The 21,795-nt window shown below is 40.1% G+C and overlaps 2 protein-coding genes across 2 annotated transcripts in view; one reads left to right on the forward strand and one right to left on the reverse strand.

The window, feature by feature from the left end:
• Positions 1 to 8,176: 8,176 nt before the first annotated feature.
• On the reverse strand, positions 8,177 to 20,098 carry LOC112051186 (caseinolytic peptidase B protein homolog). The gene is made up of 6 exons (XM_052882294.1): positions 19,664 to 20,098; positions 13,930 to 13,981; positions 11,676 to 12,573; positions 11,423 to 11,603; positions 8,662 to 8,962; positions 8,177 to 8,588 (listed from the first exon to the last, which is right to left on the reverse strand). Exons 1-6 carry the CDS (start codon positions 19,848 to 19,850, stop codon positions 8,387 to 8,389), a joined length of 1,821 nt encoding a protein of 606 aa, XP_052738254.1. The 5' UTR covers positions 19,851 to 20,098; the 3' UTR covers positions 8,177 to 8,386.
• A 155-nt stretch (positions 20,099 to 20,253) lies between these two features.
• Positions 20,254 to 21,795, forward strand: part of LOC112051174 (uncharacterized protein KIAA0930 homolog) — a 46,667-nt gene continuing 45,125 nt past the window's right edge. The window contains exon 1 of the mRNA XM_052882296.1: positions 20,254 to 20,814. Coding sequence (XP_052738256.1) covers positions 20,706 to 20,814 — 109 coding nt within the window. The 5' untranslated portion in view covers positions 20,254 to 20,705. The remainder of the gene's footprint in view (positions 20,815 to 21,795) is intronic.

The raw sequence follows: 21,795 nt of genomic DNA on the forward strand, positions 1-21,795 counted from the left end.
CTCCAAATTTCCCCCGCAGAATCCCTTAGAATGAATTTTAGCGATTTAACCCGATTCATAAAACCTTTCGACGGTGATCGAAACAAACTAACATCATTCATAAGAAACTCTGAAAACGCCCTTCGCTTAGTAAATCCGACAAATGCAAACATCCTCTTCCAGTATATTCTTTCACAATTAGAAGGGAAAGCCGAAATAGCCTGCTCATTGAAGGTGTTTGATGATTGGTTTGAGCTAAAACAATTTTTAAAATCCAATTTTGGTGAAACTAAACACCGAAGCCACCTACTTTTAGACCTCCAAAACTGCAAGATGAAACCAAATAAAACCATCTTAGAATACAGTTTGCGTCTCGAAACATTCTTAACTAGATTACAAACTGATATTTCCCATTCTACTAAGGATCCTGGCGAAATAAAAGGGAGACTTGCCGACACGGAAGATCTCGCCTTGCACACCTTTTTGTTAGGTTTACCAAGCCATATTTCTAATATTCTTAGGTGTAGGGACCCTTGTAACCTCGCGGAAGCTATTAACCTAGCGATTCAAGAGGAAAAATTTTACAATCTCGCCCAGTCATCAAAGAGACCCATAGAACATAGGCCGAACCGATCGAACTATTTTAATCAATCTGTGCATAAAGCCGCTTTTCCGTCAACTCCTCATTCTTCTAGTTTAAACCAAACCAAACCATTTCCTTATAAATCTAACTCATACCATGCGCAAGATAAACAGATAACTCATTATTCACAAACACCACCTCCTAAAGAAATAATTTGCAGATATTGCAGAAATTTAGGCCACGATATAAGCCAATGCCGAAAACGGCAATACAACCATGCCAAGCGCCAAATTCCTCAAAATCAGAATAATAAAGTACATAATCTTTACGAAAATAGTCCCCAGAATAACTCACATAACATACCTGAGGACAACTTTTTAAACTAATTAGGGTTCCATGTTTGCGTCGCTCAGGACCCCAGGTACAAAATGACGCTAAGAATAATATTAATTCCTATTTTCATCATACAGTCAATTATGAAAAAAATAATACATTTATTACACGCGCCAACGAACAGGGTAACCAGTCCCAAACCCATGACCGTGAAAATCCTACTAAATCCACTGATTCTACTATTTCTACTAAATTCACTGATTCTACTAATTCCACAGCATCTACTAGTTCTAATTTACTCACTGACTCCGCCGTATCCACTGATTCCACTGTATCTACTAATTTCACTGTATCTAACAAACCCACGATATCCAAAACGTCCATCGAATCTACTCAGCCTATTGAACCTACTAAATCCTCTAAACTCACTCATAAAAATACTAAGAAAAATAATATTTATACCAAAACCCGTAAAACTTCTACGAAAAATATAATAGCAAAATCTAGCTCCGAAACAATTTATAAAATTCAATATAATGATAAAGTTCATTTACCACATATTTATGTTCATTCAAAATACTCAAGTAAACCGTTAATACTTTTAATAGATTCAGGATCAAGCATATCCTTAATCAAAAGGACTTCGCTATCAAAACAACCTGAACTCATATCCGAAAAAATTCAATTTAAAGGCATAGATGAAACAGCCCAATACTCAGAAAGTTTTGGCCATTTTCAACTAGATATTAGATTAGAAAAGTTACTAACAATTTATAGTAAATTCCACCTTGTATCTGAATCCCTTGGATTTAATTTCGATGGCATAATAGGTAACGATTTCTTGAAAAATAATAATTGCATTATACAATATGGTAAAAACGCTCTACATATTGGTCAACACCAAATCAAAATCTTTTTTACAAAACCTCAATATTTAATACCTGCCCGATGTGAAATGATGATAGAATGCAATGTCATCAATCCAGAAATAAAAACAGGCTACATTGAAAAATCGCAAATTCAAAAAGGAGTATACTTGTCCAGTTGCTTGACTACAGTAAAGCCTAATAATCATGTAAACGTTTCTATATTAAATACGACAAATACAGAAGTCAAAATTCAAACCTTTTGCGTCGAACTTCATCCCTGCAATACATTCCAGGAAATAGAGACTAACTTTATTAACAATGTTAATGTAAATTCACTCTCAAAATTTTCAGATCGTAATAAAGAAGTTAGAAGTCAAATCAGGTCATCTCACTTAAACTCAGAAGAGTCAAAAGCACTCCTAAACCTTTGTCAAGAGTATTCCGACCTATTTTATCTTAATGGCGATATCCTTTCTCATACTAACACTCTACGTCACGAAATTAAAACTACTTCTTCTCAGCCCATTCATGTCAAAAGCTACAGGTATCCAGAATGCCATAAAGAGGAAGTTAACAAACAGATTCAAAAAATGCTAGATCAGAAAATTATAAAGCCTTCTAATTCTCCATGGTCTTCTCCAATATGGATCGTTCCTAAGAAACTCGATGCTTCTGGCCAAAAGAAATGGCGTATTGTCGTTGACTATAGGAAATTAAATGACATCACTGTAGGCGATGCTTACCCTATCCCTAATATCACCGAAATACTGGATCAATTAGGACACAGTAAATATTTTTCCACATTAGACCTAGCCTCTGGATTCCATCAGATTCCCATGAATGAAGAAGATTCTCCAAAAACTGCATTTTCAGCGAATAACAATCACTACGAATATACCCGAATGCCTTTTGGACTAAAAAACGCCCCTGCCACGTTTCAACGTCTCATGAATACTGTACTTTCTGGCCTCCAAGGAATACATTGTTTCATTTATCTAGACGATGTTATAATTTATTCTCACGATCTTCAAAGCCATATCAGTAAACTCAAATTAGTTTTTAATGCCCTTAGGCAACATAATCTCAAACTACAGCCAGATAAATGCGAATTCCTTAGAAAGGAAGTAGCTTACCTTGGTCATATCATTTCAGACAAAGGAGTTTCTCCTAATCCCGATAAAGTTAAAGCTGTAGCTTCATACCCTACTCCCAGAACACCTAAAAATATAAAAAGCTTCTTAGGTCTCGCAGGTTATTATCGTAAATTTATTAACAACTTCTCTAAAATTACTAAACCCTTAACCAGTCTCTTACGAAAAGATGTTGAATTCATTTGGTCACAACAACAGGAAGACGCGTTCAATACTCTTAAAACCATGCTTACTAATGCACCAATCCTTCAATATCCTGATTTTTCGAAAACCTTTATCTTGACTACAGACTCATCAAATTACGCTTTGGGTGCCGTACTTTCCCAGGGTGAAATAGGTAGTGACCTTCCTATCGCATTCGCATCTAGGACTCTTAATAAAGCTGAAGGTAATTATAGTACTACAGAAAAGGAATTACTAGGAATACTATTTGGTACTAAAACTTTTAGACCTTATCTTTATGGTAGGAAAATAAAAATCGTAACTGATCATCGACCACTAATATGGCTTATGAACTGTAAGGATCCTAGTAGTAAACTAGTAAGATGGCGTCTAAAACTAGAAGATTATGATTATGAAATTATTTACAAACCAGGCAAAATCAATAATAATGCCGATGCCTTATCTCGACCTCCTATACATACCATTGATGATATTGACCCAACAGACAACTTGACTTATGAATCCTTTATAAAATCACGTTCCAGTCCTATGCTACATGATACACAAATTACAGAAACAAATCAAAGCCTACTCGAAACAGCATGTACTTATATCGCCTATCCTACCTCTATCGATTTAGATACTTCCAACCCATATTGTGATAACATACTTAGCACATTAGAAAACAGAAATGAATTTGAAATGTCCGAAAGAGAATTGAATAGTCTAACAGTGTCTTCTACTAACAACAAAACCTACTTCCATCTATTCACTAAAACTCACTACTATGACTCAGCCACCTACAGAGATATATTCAAGGTTCTAAAAGAATTACGTAATCATTTAATAATATTTTATCCACAAGTTACAGAAATTTCTATCTCTGATTTTGATAATCCTTATGATAAACTCAGGTTTTTACTAATTTACGAAATCATAGCATTTATTTTTCACAACACTAAAATTAAAATAAATATATATCATAATAAAATTAAGTATCCTACTCCTAACGAAATTCCCATAATATTGAAAGATAATCATGATACTCCAATCGGAGGACATATTGGCTCAAACCGTATGTACAACAAACTTAAAGATGAGTATTATTGGAAAGGCATGAAAAAGGACATAGAAGTCTACGTTAAAAATTGTTCTCAGTGCCAGAAAAACAAAGCATTAAGAGCAATTAATAAAGCTCCTATGGAAATTACTTCTACTTCTCAGGAACCTCTCCAAAGACTATTTACAGACGTAGTCGGTCCTCTGCCTGAATCTGGACCCCAAGGATTCAAATATATTGTAACATTCCAAGACGATTTAACAAAATATTCAATGGCCTATCCTATAGTACAAGCCACGGCTGAACAAACTTCGGAATGCTTAGTTAAATTTATCTCTCATTTCGGTATTCCTCGAACAATTCTCTCCGATCAAGGAGTTCACTTTATAGCTGACATATACAAACAAGTGGCATCTCTTTTTAAGATTAAACATTTATTTTCGACCATTTATCATCCTCAAACTAACGGCTCCCTAGAGAGAAGCCATTGCACGCTTAAAGAATATTTAAAATCGTTTGTTAACAAGGAACAAGACAATTGGCATAAATATCTTCCCACTGCTCTTATTTCCTATAATAGTACGACACATACCACTACAAACTTTAGTCCTCATGAACTTCTATTTGGTTGTAAACCCTATTTACCTAGCTCTATCTACGACATAAGTCCCACAGCCACTTATCCTGATTACATCAAAAATCTAAAACATAAATTGAATACCACTAGAAATTTAGCTAGCGAAAATATACTTAGAAGTAAAGAAAGATCAAAACGTTATTATGATCAACATGCTAAAGAAAAAACCTATAATGTTGGAGATATGGTCTACATAAGAGAACATCACAGATTACGTAAAGCTCTCTCCCCAGTCTGGAAAGGTCCTTTTAAAATCATAGAAACCCATGATAATAATAACGTCACCATTCAAATTAATAGACGTAAGATCCGTTACCACTTCGATCAAATTAAACTAGCCCACGATAATTCTCTTCCAGGGTCATCGCGCCAGGCACCATCGCCACAACCGAGTTAATAACGCCAATAGTCGATAGCCCAGGTCTATATTTCGATAATCTAGGAATCTTAAAATACTACAATAACTTCTGGAATATTATTACATTTACTGACTTATCTTACATAAAACCTCATGTAGAAAACATTAAAAATGTTATATATACCGTAAAAGAAACTTGCCATAGTTATAAATCTGCTAAAATACAGTCCGATTGCTCTAACACACTTAGTCCTTTAGAAATACTTCTAAAAAAATGTTGAAAATAATTATCAATCTCTATCTCATCTTACGCAGGAAAAAGGTCGTTCTAAAAGGTCTTCATGGTTCGGTTTTGGTGGACCCATACTTAAACAACTATTTGGATCCCTAGATGAAGACGATGCTCAAATATTTACTAATGCTATAAATGCAATTCAAGATGACCAGAGACATCTTGCATCTTTAATGAAAGAAAATATTCATGTTATCTCTTCTACTATTAGTACATTTAACAATACTATTCAGAAACTAAATGAAAATGAGCAAATACTTAACAGTAACATAGAAAAATTAGATAAAATCCTAGATAACGTTTTGCAAACTACAAATAAATTAGAAGCGTCATCACATCTCACAATGACCTTTAGTGCTTTAGAAAGCTCATTAATGACTTTAAATTTTAACCTCAAGGATATCATTGACGCAATCCTATTCGGTAAACAAAACATTGTCCATCCCTCTATACTATCTCCTATGCAACTTTATAATGAATTAAACTCTAATAAAAATAAAGTTCCCCAAAATTTTCCCTTACCCTTGAATTTAGAAAATATGCACATACTTTTAGATATATCCCAAATTTCTAGTTTCATCACTGACTCTAAAATAGTATTTGTTGTTAAAATTCCTCTTGTTCTCTTACAAGAATATAATTTGTACCATGTCTATGCCCTTCCTACTGCCCATGATATCAATAACCCACATTCCTTTGCTATGATCAACCCTACTGCTAAATTTTTGGCAATAACAGACGATAAATTACTGTATTCAATGACAGACTCGATCAGTGATTGCAAAACTCTAACAAATAACTATCGCCTGTGCAAATTAGGCAATGTGCATTCTAGTGTCGCAAATCCTACGTGTGAAGTGCAAATCCTAAGTGCTTACATAAATAAAATACCGGACACATGTGATTATAAAAACGTAGTTAGTGATATTGACGTTTGGCAAACGATTAGTAATAATAAATGGATATATGTTCAATCCAACATAGCTAAGCTCTCGGTTAAATGTAACAATAGTATTAACGACTATGATATAATTGGAACAGGAATTGTCAAGCTTCCAAAAGGATGCACAGCTTTTCATAAACTCTTGCAATTCTCTCCTTCAGTAGAATACGAAACTGCATTGTATATGCCTACTCCTAACTTTAACATTATAAATGACGATTGCTGTTCCAGAAAGAAAATAAATTCTACGCTTCCATATCTAACACCAATTAAATTATCTCATATAAACTTAGATTCTTTGCATTACGTTACACATAGATTAAATCAAGTTAACGATGAAATTGAAAAGATTGAAAACCAACCCTACCATATTAAATATGGAAGTTATTTCAGTGTTTGTACAACTCTCGTATCTTTAATCGTATTATGCTATATTTCTTTCAAAATGTATAAAAAATGTTGTAATCGAAGAAGGCGTAATAATAGTTTAGATTCTAGTTCTGGTTGCTGTATTCAGATTTTTAATAGCTGCTATACTAAACCTAATCAAAATATACAAGCTATTAATACTAGTTCCGATTATGAAACACATAATAGAGCATTCGAATCCAATAGTAGCTCAGAGAACTCTCCTACTTTCCTAAGGAGAAATTTACATTGAAATGTTATGTTTAGTACTTTTCCATAACTACTATTATACTAATACTGTTACTAAATTATTAAATGCCATTTCATGTTTGGTTTATACTATTACATAAGTCTACTATATACTATTTGCTATTTTAATACACTGGTTCTTTTGTAATAATAAGAAAATGTTATTTTGTAAGTTTTTTATTTTCTATTTCTTTGTGATTGTATAATCTTAAATATTATTACCTATGTAGGAAAAGAAAAAATATGATTATGTTATTCCTAATTTTCATTTCTATTTCTTCTATTGTAATACTTGGATCACTATTGTAATATTCTACTCACATCTTACTTACTATGATGCTTCGTCTTAAAGAGGGGAGGTGTTACATCCCTAAATTCTATATTCATAGTGCAGAGCTGTGACACAGATATAAATGTTCTGTCAGCAATATATATGCTTTATAAACCGTAGCTCTGCCTCTAAACATTCAGTCGTTCTGGTGATTAGCCGAATTGCTGTCCAGCTACGGACCTGGTTTATGCCCGCCGGTCTGGACTAAGTAACAAGGCTAAGCCCCTGGTAACACTAGCCGCCTATAGACCCTTTGCAGGTCCTCGCGAGTCGCGAAACATAGTGATCCACAGTAATAGAGCTTGTTGTCGAACTATAGTTAAATTATAAATAATAAAGTTCAGTTTTAGTTAATAAAGTGTTTTTTTTTATAAACACCGATAAGCCGAAACTAACAGTACGTACGTATCTCTACATGTAACACTTTATATGTTGGGTTGAATTTTTTTACTCGTTTATTTCATATTTCATAGTGTGACTGACATCGTGGCCAGGCCCCTCGGGTTGCAGGTCGACCACTTGCTAGGTGGTCCGACGACATCGCGAAAATCGCCGGCAAAACAAGAACAAAAAAAAGGCCGATCACTCAGACGAACTCGTCCCCCTCAAAAACGACTGACAAATAAGTGAATATGGGTGCGATGCAACCCAAAGCTAGCTAGCTGCTAATTTTATAGCTATATTAAATTAGCAGCAGATAGCAGTAGTTACATAGATCTCACCAAAAGCTGGGCAGGTAGAACAACCCGAACAGAGAAGGGAAGTGCTGAGTGTTGACATGTTATGAAGTCAACACGTGCTTAACTAATAATAATACCAAATTAGTCTGTATTCGTTTATATTACATTTTTTATAAATTTTAGTACTTATTGTAATTTACAAATGATCTAAATATATAACATTAACAATTATAGTTTTGTTGGAACACTGCGCACTCGGCCCTGTGCACGAATATGATGATAAGGAGTGGCAAGCTACAGCTGTGCCAACACCACGCGCAGCGGCACGTGCTCCCGCGGGCACGGCGCACGCTACAGCTGCGCCAGGTCGAGCGGCGCGTAGTCGCGGGCGCTGGGCGCGCGCACGCACAGCTGCACGCGGCCGGCGCGCTCGCGCAGCAGCACGCTGCTCCCGCGGCCCACGGCGCCGCGCTCAGCAGCCAGCGCGATCTGGTTGACGACCTGCCGCTCCACCTCGTGCTTGATGGAGCGCGCGCCGTAGTGCACGTCGTAGCTGCGGAGAAACGATTTAACGCTGTATTGCCTACCAGCGTCAGCAGCTCCTGCGCGCGAGCCAGCACACTCACCCGTCGGCCAGCGCACCCAGCACGCCGCCCTCCCAGCGCAGCTCGACGCCGTGGCGCGCGCGCGCCTTGTCCGCCCAGGCCGCCAGCTCCAGCTGCACCAGCGTCAGCAGCTCCTGGCGCGAGAAGGGCAGGAAGTACACGATCTCGTTGATGCGGCCGAGGAACTCGTCGCGCCCGAAGTGCCGCTTGAGGATGGGCCGCACCACCGAGTCCTTGAACGTGCGCGACACCTGCAGCGCCTCCTCCGCGCCCGCCTCCGCGTCCGCCTCCGCCGTCGCAGCAGACTTCTTGTCTGGGTGATCTGATTTAGGTAAAGTATTGTTACAGCTCAACTTCTTAAGTCACCTAAGATTCGCAGATGACATTGCAGTATTTGCTAAATCAGCCTCAGAACTTCGAGAAATAGCCTCAATAGCTCAACGGTAAGAGCGGTCGGACGCATCACCGAGGGGTGGTGGTTCGATCCCCGCCCCGTTGGTCTATTGTCGTACCCACTCCTAATACAGTCTTTCCCGACTAGTTGGAGGGGAATGGGAATATTGGTCATATTAGAAAAAAAAAAGATATGGCAAATATTCTTTTATAAAAAAAAAACAAAAAAATGATAAAGACGCTGAGTGTAGAAAGCAAAAAAGTAGGGCTACAGATTAACTTTACCAAAACAAAAATAATGACCAACCACCACCAAAAACCGGTAGAAATAGACAATAAGGTAATAGAATATGTAAAGAACTATGTTTATTTAGGTAAGCAAATTTCTTATAACAAGACCAACAATAAAGCAGAGGTAGAAAGAAGAGTAAATATAGCATGGAAAAAGTTCTGGGCTCGTAAAGAAATCCTCAAGGGCAATTACACTGTGAACTTAAAAAGGGTTGTAATGGAGACAAGTATTCTACCTTGCCTAACCTACGCCTGTCAAACATGGGTCTACAACACAAGTTCAAGGCATAAACTCATCACCACACAACGTGCAATGGAAAAGAGCATCTTGAAACTAAAAAAAGCTGACAAAATAAACAGTATAATTATTAGGGAAAAAACTAATCTCACAGATGCTCTGGACCATGCACAAGAATTAAGTGGAAATGGGCAGGCCACCTTGGCAGGCAAAAGGACAAATGGTGGACCAAGAAAATTATCTATTGGAAAAGTCCACTTGGTAAAAGGAAAGTAGGGAGGCCTATAGGAAAATGGGTAGACGATATTACCGCAGTGGCTGGCCAAGGTTGGATGGAACTGACAAAAGAAAGGACAAATGGAAAAAGATGGAGGAGGCTTATACCTGAAGGGGCCCATTATTAACTAGTACAAAATATAATTAATTATTTAATATGTAGATTAGTTATAGTCGAATAATGAATTCTGCGATCTCTTTTGAAGTTTCCTGTGATACCATTTTTTATTGAATCAAAAATAGTGATGTGACAAAGTGAACGATCATGATTCACTCAATATGTTCTGAACCAAATTAGTAAATAATTTTAAGAAATAACAGTTTCATTTGAATAGTCATTGTTTATTCAATGCAAACAAACAAACAATCAAATCTTTCTCCTATATAATATTAGTATCTATATAAAGTCGGGTTTGTTACAATACTTACAACTCAAGAACAGCTGGACCGATTTGGGTGACAATTGGAGAGGTACCTTAGAACCAGGAAAAGGACATAGAAAAGGGTACTTACTTAGGGTAGGGGTAGGCTTGAATAGGGTATGGTAGGGTAGGGGTAGGCTTGAATAGGGTATGGTAGGGGTAGGGTAAGAGTAGGGGAGGCGTAGGGTGGTATTAGAATAGGATCTCTCTCTCTCTAGTCGGTCCCTCATGACTGAGGATCGTGACCACCTTGGCGAGTCATCGTTTGGTTCACAATGCTCCTCCATCGAGTGCGGTCGCTGGCCATTTGGACGGCACTGTAAAAGGTTCGGGCTCCTGCTTCCTTTAGAAGATCGGACCATCGGGTTGGAGATCTACCTCGTGGCCGTTTGCCTTCCACATTTCCCACCACAATATTTTTTTCCAAGTTTTCGTTCCCACGGCGTGTGATATGTCCAAAATAACTAAGGATGCGCTGTAGACAGATGGTAGAGAGACGTGTTTTAATTTGAAGCTGTGAAAGAATTGATACATTTGTGCGTTTGGCAGTCCACGGTACACGTAACATTCGCCTCCAACACCACATCTCGAACGCATCAATTCTTTGTCTTTCTCTGGCGTGAATAGTCCACGTCTCTAAACCATACAGGAAAATCGGAAAAATAAGTGCCTGAACCAGGCGTGTTTTGGTTCTGTTTGTGATGCTTCGATTCTTCCAGATGTTTGCTAATTTCGTCATCGCATCCCTAGCTATTGCTATTAGAATAGGATAGGTGTAGGGAATGAGTCAAAGCGAAGCTTGACAGGGTCCGCTACTAGATAATAATTAGCATACTAGTGAACCCGCCACCCTCCCAAAAACGCCAAGTTTATGATGTTTGTGCTGGGTTTGGTGGGCAGATGTCAAGTTAATGCGCGCGAGTTATACCTAGTTAATTAAAAAAGAAAAGAAACCACAACTTAATTTACTTATAAATAAAACTGTAGCTGGTCCTATACTGAACTATATTTTTTGTGTCTTTTTGTTGACCAGGCATCATGCAGAAACTACTGAATGAATTCAAATGAAACTTGGCATGATTTAAGACCATAAACGAAGTAGGTTATAAGATACTTAATAAAATAAGAACGACAGTTTTTACGACGACGACGTTCACGTTACCTTGCGGCTCGTCGGCGGGCCGCGCGCCCGGGGCCCGCGCCCGCCGCGCCGCGCGCGCCTCGGCCTCGCGCCGCAGCTGCAGCCCGTACTGCGCGATCTCGTCCGCCGCCAGGTTCGACGTCATCACGAAGATGGCGTTCTTGCACTCGATCAGCTTGCCCTTGCCGTCCGTGAGCCGGCCCTGCGGACGGGCAGACGGTGAGCGCGCTGGCGGGGTGAGGCGGGGGGCGGGGGGGGCGCGGGCGGCGCTCACCTCGTCGAACAGCTGCAGCAGCACGGTGAGCACGTCGGGGTGCGCCTTGTCCACCTCGTCGAACAGCACCACGGCGTCCGCCCGCCGCGCCAGCGCGCGCGTCAGCTGCCCGCCCTCCTCGTGGCCCACGTAGCCGGGCGGCGCGCCGATCAGCTTGGCCACCTCGTGCTTTTCCTGGTACTCCGACATGTCGAGGCGGATGAAGGCGCCCGGCTCGTCGCGGTGCACGTAGCGCGCCAGCTGCTTGGCCAGCTCCGTCTTGCCGATGCCCGAGCTGCCCAGGAACAGGAACACGAGCGGGTGCTCCTCGTCGGCCCAGCCGCTCTCCTTGCGGCGCACGGCGGCCGCCACCGTCTCGATGGCCGCCGTCTGCCCCACGATGAACCGCTTCAGGCGCTGCTCGAGCGGGAAGCGGCGCCGCTCCTCGGCCGCCGCCTCCGCCGCCGCGCGCTCCCAGGCGGCCAGGCGCTCCAGCAGCAGCGCGCGCACCGCGGACGGGTCGCGCGCGTAGTGCAGCGCGCGGCGGCCGGCGTGGTCGCGCGCCGTGGGGTCGGCGCCCGCGTCCAGCAGCGCGCGCGCGGCGTCGGCCGAGTCGGCCAGCGCCGCGTAGTGCAGCGCCGTCCAGCCGAGGAAGGAGGCGCGCGCGTTCATGGAGGCGCAGAACTCGTCCTCGCGCCGCTGCAGCGCCTCCAGCGGGTGCAGGCCGGCGGCGGCGGCGGCGGCGGCGGCGCCCGCGTACTGCTCGGGCAGGTCGGGGCGCGCGCCGCGGCGCAGCAGCTCGCGCACGGCGGGCGCGCGGTCGTTGGCGGCCGCCGCCATGAGCGCGGTCCAGCCCAGCGGGTGCCGCCGGTCCGCCGCGCCCCCCCCGCCGCCGCTGCTCTGTAGTGCGTCCAGTTGTCTGCAAATGCAACATTCAACAGTCATTTATTGAGTCTAAAACATTTTCATACAAATATAGGATGAAAACGGCAATTACGTTAAAATCAGAATGTAATACAATCAGATACTCAATATTAAATTTAAATTCATACCAGTTTATTAAATTTAAATTCAGATTCAGTTCATTTTATTTTTATTGAATTATTGTTTGATTAAATAAAAATAATTATAAATTATGCCACATCTAAAGAAAAAGCTCTCTGAGCAGACGGGTCTTAGGTTGGATGTTGGTATGTGACATGAGTATCCCCCACTAGAGAGATTCATATTGCTGTTAAAACTAGACTATTACACATCCAGCTCCAAGATTCTTTTTCTTTTTAGGCGTTTAAGACAGTCTGGTATGGTGAGCTGAGCTACCAGTTGATTGGGATGGTGTTCCAATCGCTGTTTATAAGTTCTGCTACACTGCTGGACTTCCTCTTTCACTGTTTTGATACACAGATACTCATGGATTTCCGTGAGGGGCTAGTAATGCTGTGTTGTCGGCAAAAGTTGCTACTGATAGTCCAGGAGTTTGTGGTAGATCAGAAGTAAATAATGTATATAGGAATGGACCCAACACTGAGCCCTGGGGTACTTAAGCTTTAATATAGTAGAATCCTGAGGTAGATTCACCTTCCTTAACTTGAAAGATTGTCTGAGAAGTGGGACTTTAATAAAGCATACATAGTGTGTGGTAAAAGCAAAATGAAGACAATTAACCACTTTTGATGCGCTAGTGTCTATAAAATCTTTTCGTAATACATATACTTATACATCAATCATCTGTTATTCAAAAAATCTTTCACTAGGTAAAGGAATAAACACAGGTTGCCTGCTCTCATGACGGCACAACTGTGGGGTTGCCTAGATTTTGTATTAGTCCAGTACATACTAACTACATTTGGAATGCAAGTTAACTGAGAAAGTATAAAATTGAATAATTGCAACCTATGTGCAATGAGTCATGATGAATATTATCTATCATTTCTTTCTGATGACAATTAAATAACAGATGAGGGTATACATTATAACAACAGATCTTAGACAAAGTCAACAAACATTGAATGTTACTTGTGTAAGGTCACAGGTGGCAGTAGTTATGAAGTTAGAGTAGTATGAAGTAGTATGAAGTTATGAAGAATGAGTTTAGAATGAAAATGGTAATGATTTTTCTAAATCTCTAAAATAAATTATCTTTAAATTATTAGTTTACTATATTTTTAAAATTTCTCTCTTTTTTAAAGTATTTGTTGTCTTTTGTTTATGATGTGTGTGTGTGTCCAAATAAAATAATTTTCTTTCTTTTTTTCTTTAAATTAAGAACATTTACCTTTTTAGCTCATCAACATTTCCAATTTTTGCTGCTTTAAAGAACTTTTTATCTGTAAAAAAATATATATTTAAAACTAATACAGCTGTATTTTATAGAATACATTAATTCTATAGCTTTACAAGTAAAAAGAAAATCTGTATTCCTTGAAGCCTGTGAGTTGACATTTGGGCTGTATAATGAAGATTTTCATATTAAACTAGTGGATGTCTGCAACTTCATCCACCCTCAGATGTACTTGACTACAACATGTTGTTTTTAGCAGACATCTACTAACTGTAAACATTTATATTTATAGAATGAGTACCAAGATATACTTAATAATGTTTTTATGTAATTAACAAACAATGTACATGAAAAATCAAAAATAAATAGACATTATTATTATTTATTAATTAGGACAAATCCTTCCGAGTGCTCCTACTAAATAAATTCAATCTTGAATCATGGCTGTTTGTTCAAATTAATATTTTACTGACACTTCCAAAAAGAAGCAAAGCTAGCTGTGGATTCTGCTGTTTTTGTTAACAATAACATCTAGTTGTCCCGTAGTGTTGTGCTTTGGATCATGTTGCAGTGGGTTGCAGTTAACAACATTATATTGGTCCTACGTTTGTGGTTCTGGGCGACAATTCCCAGGGGCAGAGCTCTATGCCACCACACGCGTCGCGGGTTGCGGATAGCGAACGGCCCTCAGATATGGGGGTTAGCTGCGAATACCCAATAAGCAGTTGCGGACAGGGAGCGGTTCATCGGAGGGTCGCTGGGGAGCTTGTGGCGGAGTATACCCCAATAAAAGGCGTAAAACTCAGTGAAGATGAACGTCAGTGGCGAGTAAGAGCCGCCACTATAAACTAGGTTCTTTGCTCGGGGAGATGGGCCTCGTCAACCTTGGCTGGTAATCCATCTAGGAGAAGGCCAACTCTGATCTCAAATGGCCACACACGGGGGGGGAACGGGGATAAATTTGGATGGCGGAACTAAAGAAGACATGTAATCTACCCCAGGAGGGTACCTACTGCACCGCGGTAGGAGAGTCCCTCACTGACTCGTCAGTCTGCCCCACGTATTCTGGGGGGGGCAAAGTCCGCTCACCCAAATCATCGATGAAGAATAGAAGAGAATCAGAGAAGAAACAGGAAGACAAGGAAGAAGAAAATCAAGATCCGTTCAGGAGAAGAGGACTACAGCGTACCCCGCCATCTATCGAGAAGCATACACAGGACGTTGCACACAACCATTGCACTAAGGAGCAAGCCCCAAAAAGACTTATTCAACAAGCCTTCCATCCTAGCTTATTTATTGGAAGATCAAAAACGATGACCAGTACTAGTAATCAACCATCGGAACTACAAGATCAAATCGAATGTAACGAAACAGAGCCAAGAGAAGAAACAACAGTTCAACCTCCCGACTGGCAAAAAGTACCGATTACCAGAAATCCAAAGAGGAAAAAACCATCCGGGACACCATCACCAGATAAAACTGAGACAAGCAATAGTTTTGGCGGCCTACCAATTGATGACATACAATCAGACGAGCCTTTAATAAAGAAGATTAGCAAACCTCCACCAATAATCCTGTATGGTGTTGAAGACCTAAACAAATTAACTGAGCTACTCGAATCTGTCACTGAAAAATCCCAGTTTACATATAAAATCATTAACAGAAACCAACTTAAAATCCTAACCCACAACGTTGATATATATAAGATGATAATATCTGTGATTCGGGAAACTGGTCTGATTGGGCATACCTTCAATCGGAAAGATAACAGATGCTACAGAATCGTAATAAGAAATTTACACCACACGACTCCATTGACTGCCATTAAAGAAACCATTGAGGAAACTGGAAACACAGTGACAGGAGAAATAATAAACGCCAAGTTTGGACCTGATAAAATACCTACAAACACATTTTTTGTAAATCTCCTACCAGGGCCCAACAATAAGGCAGTAAAGGATATAAAGGTTATATATCACCAAACAATCATAATAGAAGACCCACGGAAACGAAAAACAATAGTACAATGTCAAAGATGCCAACAGTATGGACACACAAAGAACTATTGTATGAAGCCTTACCGCTGTGTTAAATGTGCAGAATCTCACAAAACATCTGAATGTCCAAAAACAGATCGTAACTCACCAGCTATGTGTGCTCTCTGTTTAGGCCCACACCCAGCTAATTACAAGGGATGTGAAGTGTACCAGGAAATCCTAAATAGAAAAGCTCCTAGACTTCACTCATCAAAACAAGGAAAGGATCAACAGCAAACACACAAAAAGAGCAACAACTGTCCTATAAACTTGAACTCTATTGATGACAAACCACCAATCAACCGCAATATAAAAAATACACAGAAAACTTATGCAGAAGCAACCAGGAGTTCTAAAGTAAATAATCAAGAAACAGATACACAGACAGCCTCGTATAAAACGTTAGAACATATGTTTATCAAGCAATCAGAAAAAATAGATCTACTCCTACAACACATGAGCACACTACTTCAGCTCATAACAACGCTAATTTCTAAAGCACCAAAATAGATCTAAATATAGGTACTTGGAACGTAAATGGATTAGCTCCCAACAAAGATGAAGTAGAATTGATACTTCACATGCATAGGCTTGATATACTTCTTATATCTGAGACCCACTTCACTAGCAGCAGCGTAGTAAAGGTAAAAGATTACCATATCTACCATACAAATCACCCAGATGGGACTGCACATGGAGGTACTGCAGTCATAATTAAGTCATCTATAAAACATTATGAATTGCCACCACACATTACTGAAGAAATACAAGCTACATCAGTAACTGTCACAGACAAAAATGGTGACTTTAATATCTCTGCGGTTTACTGTCCACCAAAGCACAGAATATCAGAGGAGCTGTTTTCGAACTACTTTAGAAGTCTTGGTGGTCGTTTCATTGTAGGAGGGGACTGGAACGCCAAACATCTTCACTGGGGTTCAAGGCTAATAACCACCCGAGGAAGGGAACTCAAGAAAAGCGTAGATAAGAATCATCTAGTAACCATCGCAACTTCAGAACCAACACATTGGCCTACAGACCCTAATAGATTGCCGGATTTGCTGGATTTTTTCATATGTAAAGGCTTGTCTCGGCACTTCTTTACGATCAGCTCAACCTTAGACGGGTCATCTAATCACATCCCAGTTACATTAACTATGAGCTCAAAAGTTGAGACCAAGTCAAAGAGGCTCCAACTGTATAATAAGCGGACTGACTGGGAAGCGTTTAGAACCATAGTAACTGATGAGCTTGATCTTCAAATAGCCCTTAAAACAGAGAACGACATAGATAATGCTGCACACAAATTTATGACAGTGGTACAATCAGCTTGTTGGAAATCAACACCGGAAACGCCAGGCTCAAAACCAAGACACAAAGTGGTTCCAAGTGAAGTAAAATGTCATGTTATGGAAAAAAGAAGGCTACGCAGAATATGGCACAATACAAGACACCCAGAAGACAAAGCTAGGTTCAATCAAGCAATAAAAGATCTAAAAAGCACCTTAGCAGCAGTGAATGAGGCCGAAACAGAATCATATCTGGAATCTTTGACTGCTACTACTGCTACTGACTACTCACTCTACAGAGCTTGCAAAAACTATAACAAACCTGTAAAGCCCAAACCACCTCTTAAATTGGACGGAAATTTATGGGCACGAAGCGAACAACAAAAAGCTGATGCCTTCGGAGATCATCTATCTGAAATATTTACACCACATGAGCCCGACTGTATCAATAATGACAATGAGATATTAGACGTCCTTAGTCAACCTTTTCAACTTTGTTTACCAATAGCATCTACTAACCCAGCAGAAATTAACAACATAATTAAAAATATGGAAAATAAAAAGGCTCCAGGATTTGATTTGATAGATAAAAAAGTTCTGTTAGAATTACCCAAAAAAGGCATTGTGTTTCTTACCATTCTGTTCAACGGTATCATGAGAACTGGATATTTTCCGGAACTCTGGAAAGTTTCACAGATAATAATGATTGAAAAGCCTGGCAAACCAGTCCATGAAATAACTTCTTACCGTCCAATCAGCTTATTACCTGTAACGTCAAAAATTTGTGAAAAGGTTTTGATGCGCAGGCTTATAAAGGAACTCAGAGAAAGAAATATCGTACCAGACCATCAATTTGGTTTCCGACAAAAACATGGTACGGTGGAACAGATACACAGAGTATGCAGAACCATTAGGGAAACTCTTGAACACAAAGAATACTGTTCTTCTGCATTCCTGGATGTGCAACAGGCCTTCGACAGGGTGTGGCACATGGGTCTTTTGTTCAAGATTAAAACACTGCTACCCCACACATTCTTCGGATTAATTAAATCATACCTTAGTAAGAGAATCTTCCAAGTAAAAGAAGGAGAATACACTTCCAAATTCTACCCTATAAAAGCCGGTGTGCCGCAGGGTTCAGTCTTGGGCCCGATACTCTATACAATCTTTACAAGTGACCTACCTCAGGCAAACGACGTTGTCGTGGCAACCTTCGCGGATGACACCGCTGTTCTAGCTCGCCATAGATGTCCCAAAACAGCTTCAGAAATCCTACAATGTAGTCTACATGAAATAGACAAATGGCTGTCTAGATGGAGAATAAAAGCCAGTGCCACGAAATCGGTCCATGTGACCTTCACGCTTTGTAGAGGAAACTGTCCACCAGTATCGCTACGCAACAACCAACTTCCAGAAAGCGATAACGTCAAATACTTGGGCATGTACCTGGATAGAAGGCTCACTTGGAAAAAACATATCCAAACCAAGAGGGATGAGATATACCATCGATATAGGGGGTTATATTGGATGCTTGCTCGTAACTCCAGGTTGTCCCTAGAAAACAAGATACTTGTCTATAAAACAGTAATTAAACCCATATGGATGTATGGAATCCAGTTGTGGGGATCAGCTTGCGACTCCAACATCACCATTATTCAAAGAGCGCAAAACTACATACTGAAACAAGTGTCGAACGCGCCGTGGTTTCTACGAATACCAGAAATTCACGAATACTTACAAATGCCAACAGTAAAAGCAGAAATAAAATCCACTAACGACAAGTACAAGGATAGACTCAGAAATCATCCGAATCATCTGGCTGTCCAGTTAACGATACCACAGGCGATTCGACGCTTGAAAAGACGGCAAATTCTTGATTGAAAGCCACATATGACATACATATATATGGAGCTTCTCCCGCTGGGGAAGGTTGCTTCTAACCGCCAAATCTCCCTACAACTCCTCTGCTCATAGTCTATCGACTGATCGCACGAGATCAATAGAACAAAAAAAAAAAAAAAAAAAATATTGGTCCTACGGTACATAGACTGCATGTACATTTCTTAAAAATGGTGCACAAAAGTTGTTCCCAATACTATAGCCGGGAGCAACTATTTGATAAGTTTTCATACAATCTTCTGTCAATTCTGTGACCCGTGCAAATGACAGTGAGCATCAAGTCTATGTACCGTAGGTACAATATATGTCGTTGGTTGCAGTCTTGGGTTGAATTTAGAAATACTAAGCATTTCTTTCTTTTAAGAAATATTCAGCTCGATGTGGCAAAGTCAGTGATGTTACACCTCATGCCTCAGCAAGCAACTCAAGCTGTCAGTACTGGCTATTATCATTAACATAATATGATGGTCTATGGATGTTGCAGAGCTCATCTAGCGCACGCACCACTGTATGCGTAGTCTGCCGCCAGCAGCGCCAGCCCCGCGGCTGCGGCGCCCAGCACGCGCCGCGGCGTGCGGGCGACGGGCGCGCGCGCTCGTGCAGCGGCCTGTAGCCGCGCCGGCGCCGCCGCCAGCCGCGCTGCGCCAGCACCCGCGCCTGCCGCGCGCCACCAGCCCCGCGCGCCCATCATTGCAGACGCTGTCTTGATAACTTTAGCTGTGCTACGATCAAACTGAAGGAGTGAATACTGCACTCTGCATTTTCTATTGCAATTTAGTTCCTCATATTCATTTTGTTCAGTTTTCCGTGTTTTTCGAATACCATACTAATTTTACTGTGACATTTAATTGATTATTCTATTCAGACTCGAGAAGAAACTAAATAGTAAATATTTTTTTTAATGTTTTTGTTGGTTTTGTGTTTTTAAAATTTGACGAAATGTGTAACTGTCTTAAATAAATGTCACTGTCAGTTAAAAAAACAGCTGACTCTTTACATAATTTTAAAGAGATGTAAATAGATGCGTTCAAACAAGGAACATATTATTTACCTTTATATTAATATACGTCGCGCTCTCTCACAAAGAGAGCAAGTAATGCATGGAGCATGGACATAAAGTAACGAGACAGACAAGACAATTCGATATACGCTGTGATGAAGTAAATTTGCTGGCAAATATAAATAAACAAGCGAATAAAATTAAAATGGCTAGAACTCAAAGCCAGTTTGATAAGCAAATGTTTGACTTTGACAGTTGACACTTATTTTGACAGTTGAATTATTGCTATTGGAGTTTTTAGGCGTCCGCGTACGAAACGAATCAAATTGTTTGTTGAAATAAATAAACAATAATAGAACATTCTTGTAAGAATTCATTAGCAGGGAAGTTCGACTGTTTGAGTATTAGTAATAATTAGCAGTGCTGAACATTGGGACTGTGCGTTCTGTCTGCATTCGCTAAGGTCGCAGTGCAGCGTGTTGTGGTGTCGACTTATGCGGCTTAGCTCGACCGGGCCGGCCCCAGCGAAGTGCGCGCCGCTCGGAGATGGCCCTGGGGGGCGCCGCGCTGCTGCCGCACGCCAGCGTGCTGGACCAGCTGCTCGAGGAGATCAACTTCCAGCGCACCAAGGAAATGCGCCAGCTCATGAAAGATGGTTCGTTGGACTTCATTTGTTATACAAATTACTGAATAGTCCGCAATACACAGTTGATTCACTTGTCCAATCAGCATTCTCCACCAAATTGTTTCATCTTTAAGCCAAATATTTATATAGATCGTTGAATATCTCATAAATGTTGTATCTTTATAAATAAAAAACATTTATGAATGAATCGGTTTGCCGATTAGCCTTGGAGTCTAGACACATGTCTACAGTTGATGTGAAGTTGATCAAGACTGTATTTTTAATTTAACTACAAGTTGCAAACCAAATACAGAACACAAATACATATAGTGAGGTTTAGTAGTAGCAGAGGTTTTATGACTGAGCTCCCAATATTTTTGCCATGCTTATTTCCATCACCAAGTCTGGTCTGAAGGGTATGATAGACAATGTAACTAGAGGCAGACAAGACTGTACACCTCCACTCGACGACAGGCACAGGGCAGCTTGTTGTGTGACACACTGCTTGGTTGCCCTGTGAAGTGATACTCTGATATGTGTAAACCACTTACCATCAGATGTACCATTTACTTATTCTGACAGTTATAAAAAAGTAATTGTGAAACTTCAAATAAATACATTCTATTTATTTTGTTTGAAACAAACCAAAATATGTTAATGTCGTATTTGTTATTTAGAAGCACTTGGGTGCCAAAAATATATTGACATTAAGAAAGTGCTCACTTCAATTCACACTTTCTGTGTTGGTTACCTTTAATATTATTATCTCCCAATTTTGTCTAATATTTAAGAAAATTATTAATAACAAAAGTAAGTTAGTAATTTAAAAGTTTGTCAATGGCCTCTAACTAATAATGGTGCAAGTTTAAGGGCACAAGAATGGTTCTCTTATACAGAAGATCTTTGTGAGGAAAAAGGTAAATTTTGACTTCATTTTTATTTTACTTTAATTTTATATTTTGTTGGAGGGTGCTATTGACAGTGTATCATATCCTAATTATTATGAGTTCC

Source organism: Bicyclus anynana, chromosome 6 (assembly GCF_947172395.1).
Source record: "Bicyclus anynana chromosome 6, ilBicAnyn1.1, whole genome shotgun sequence".
NCBI lineage: Eukaryota > Metazoa > Arthropoda > Insecta > Lepidoptera > Nymphalidae > Bicyclus > Bicyclus anynana.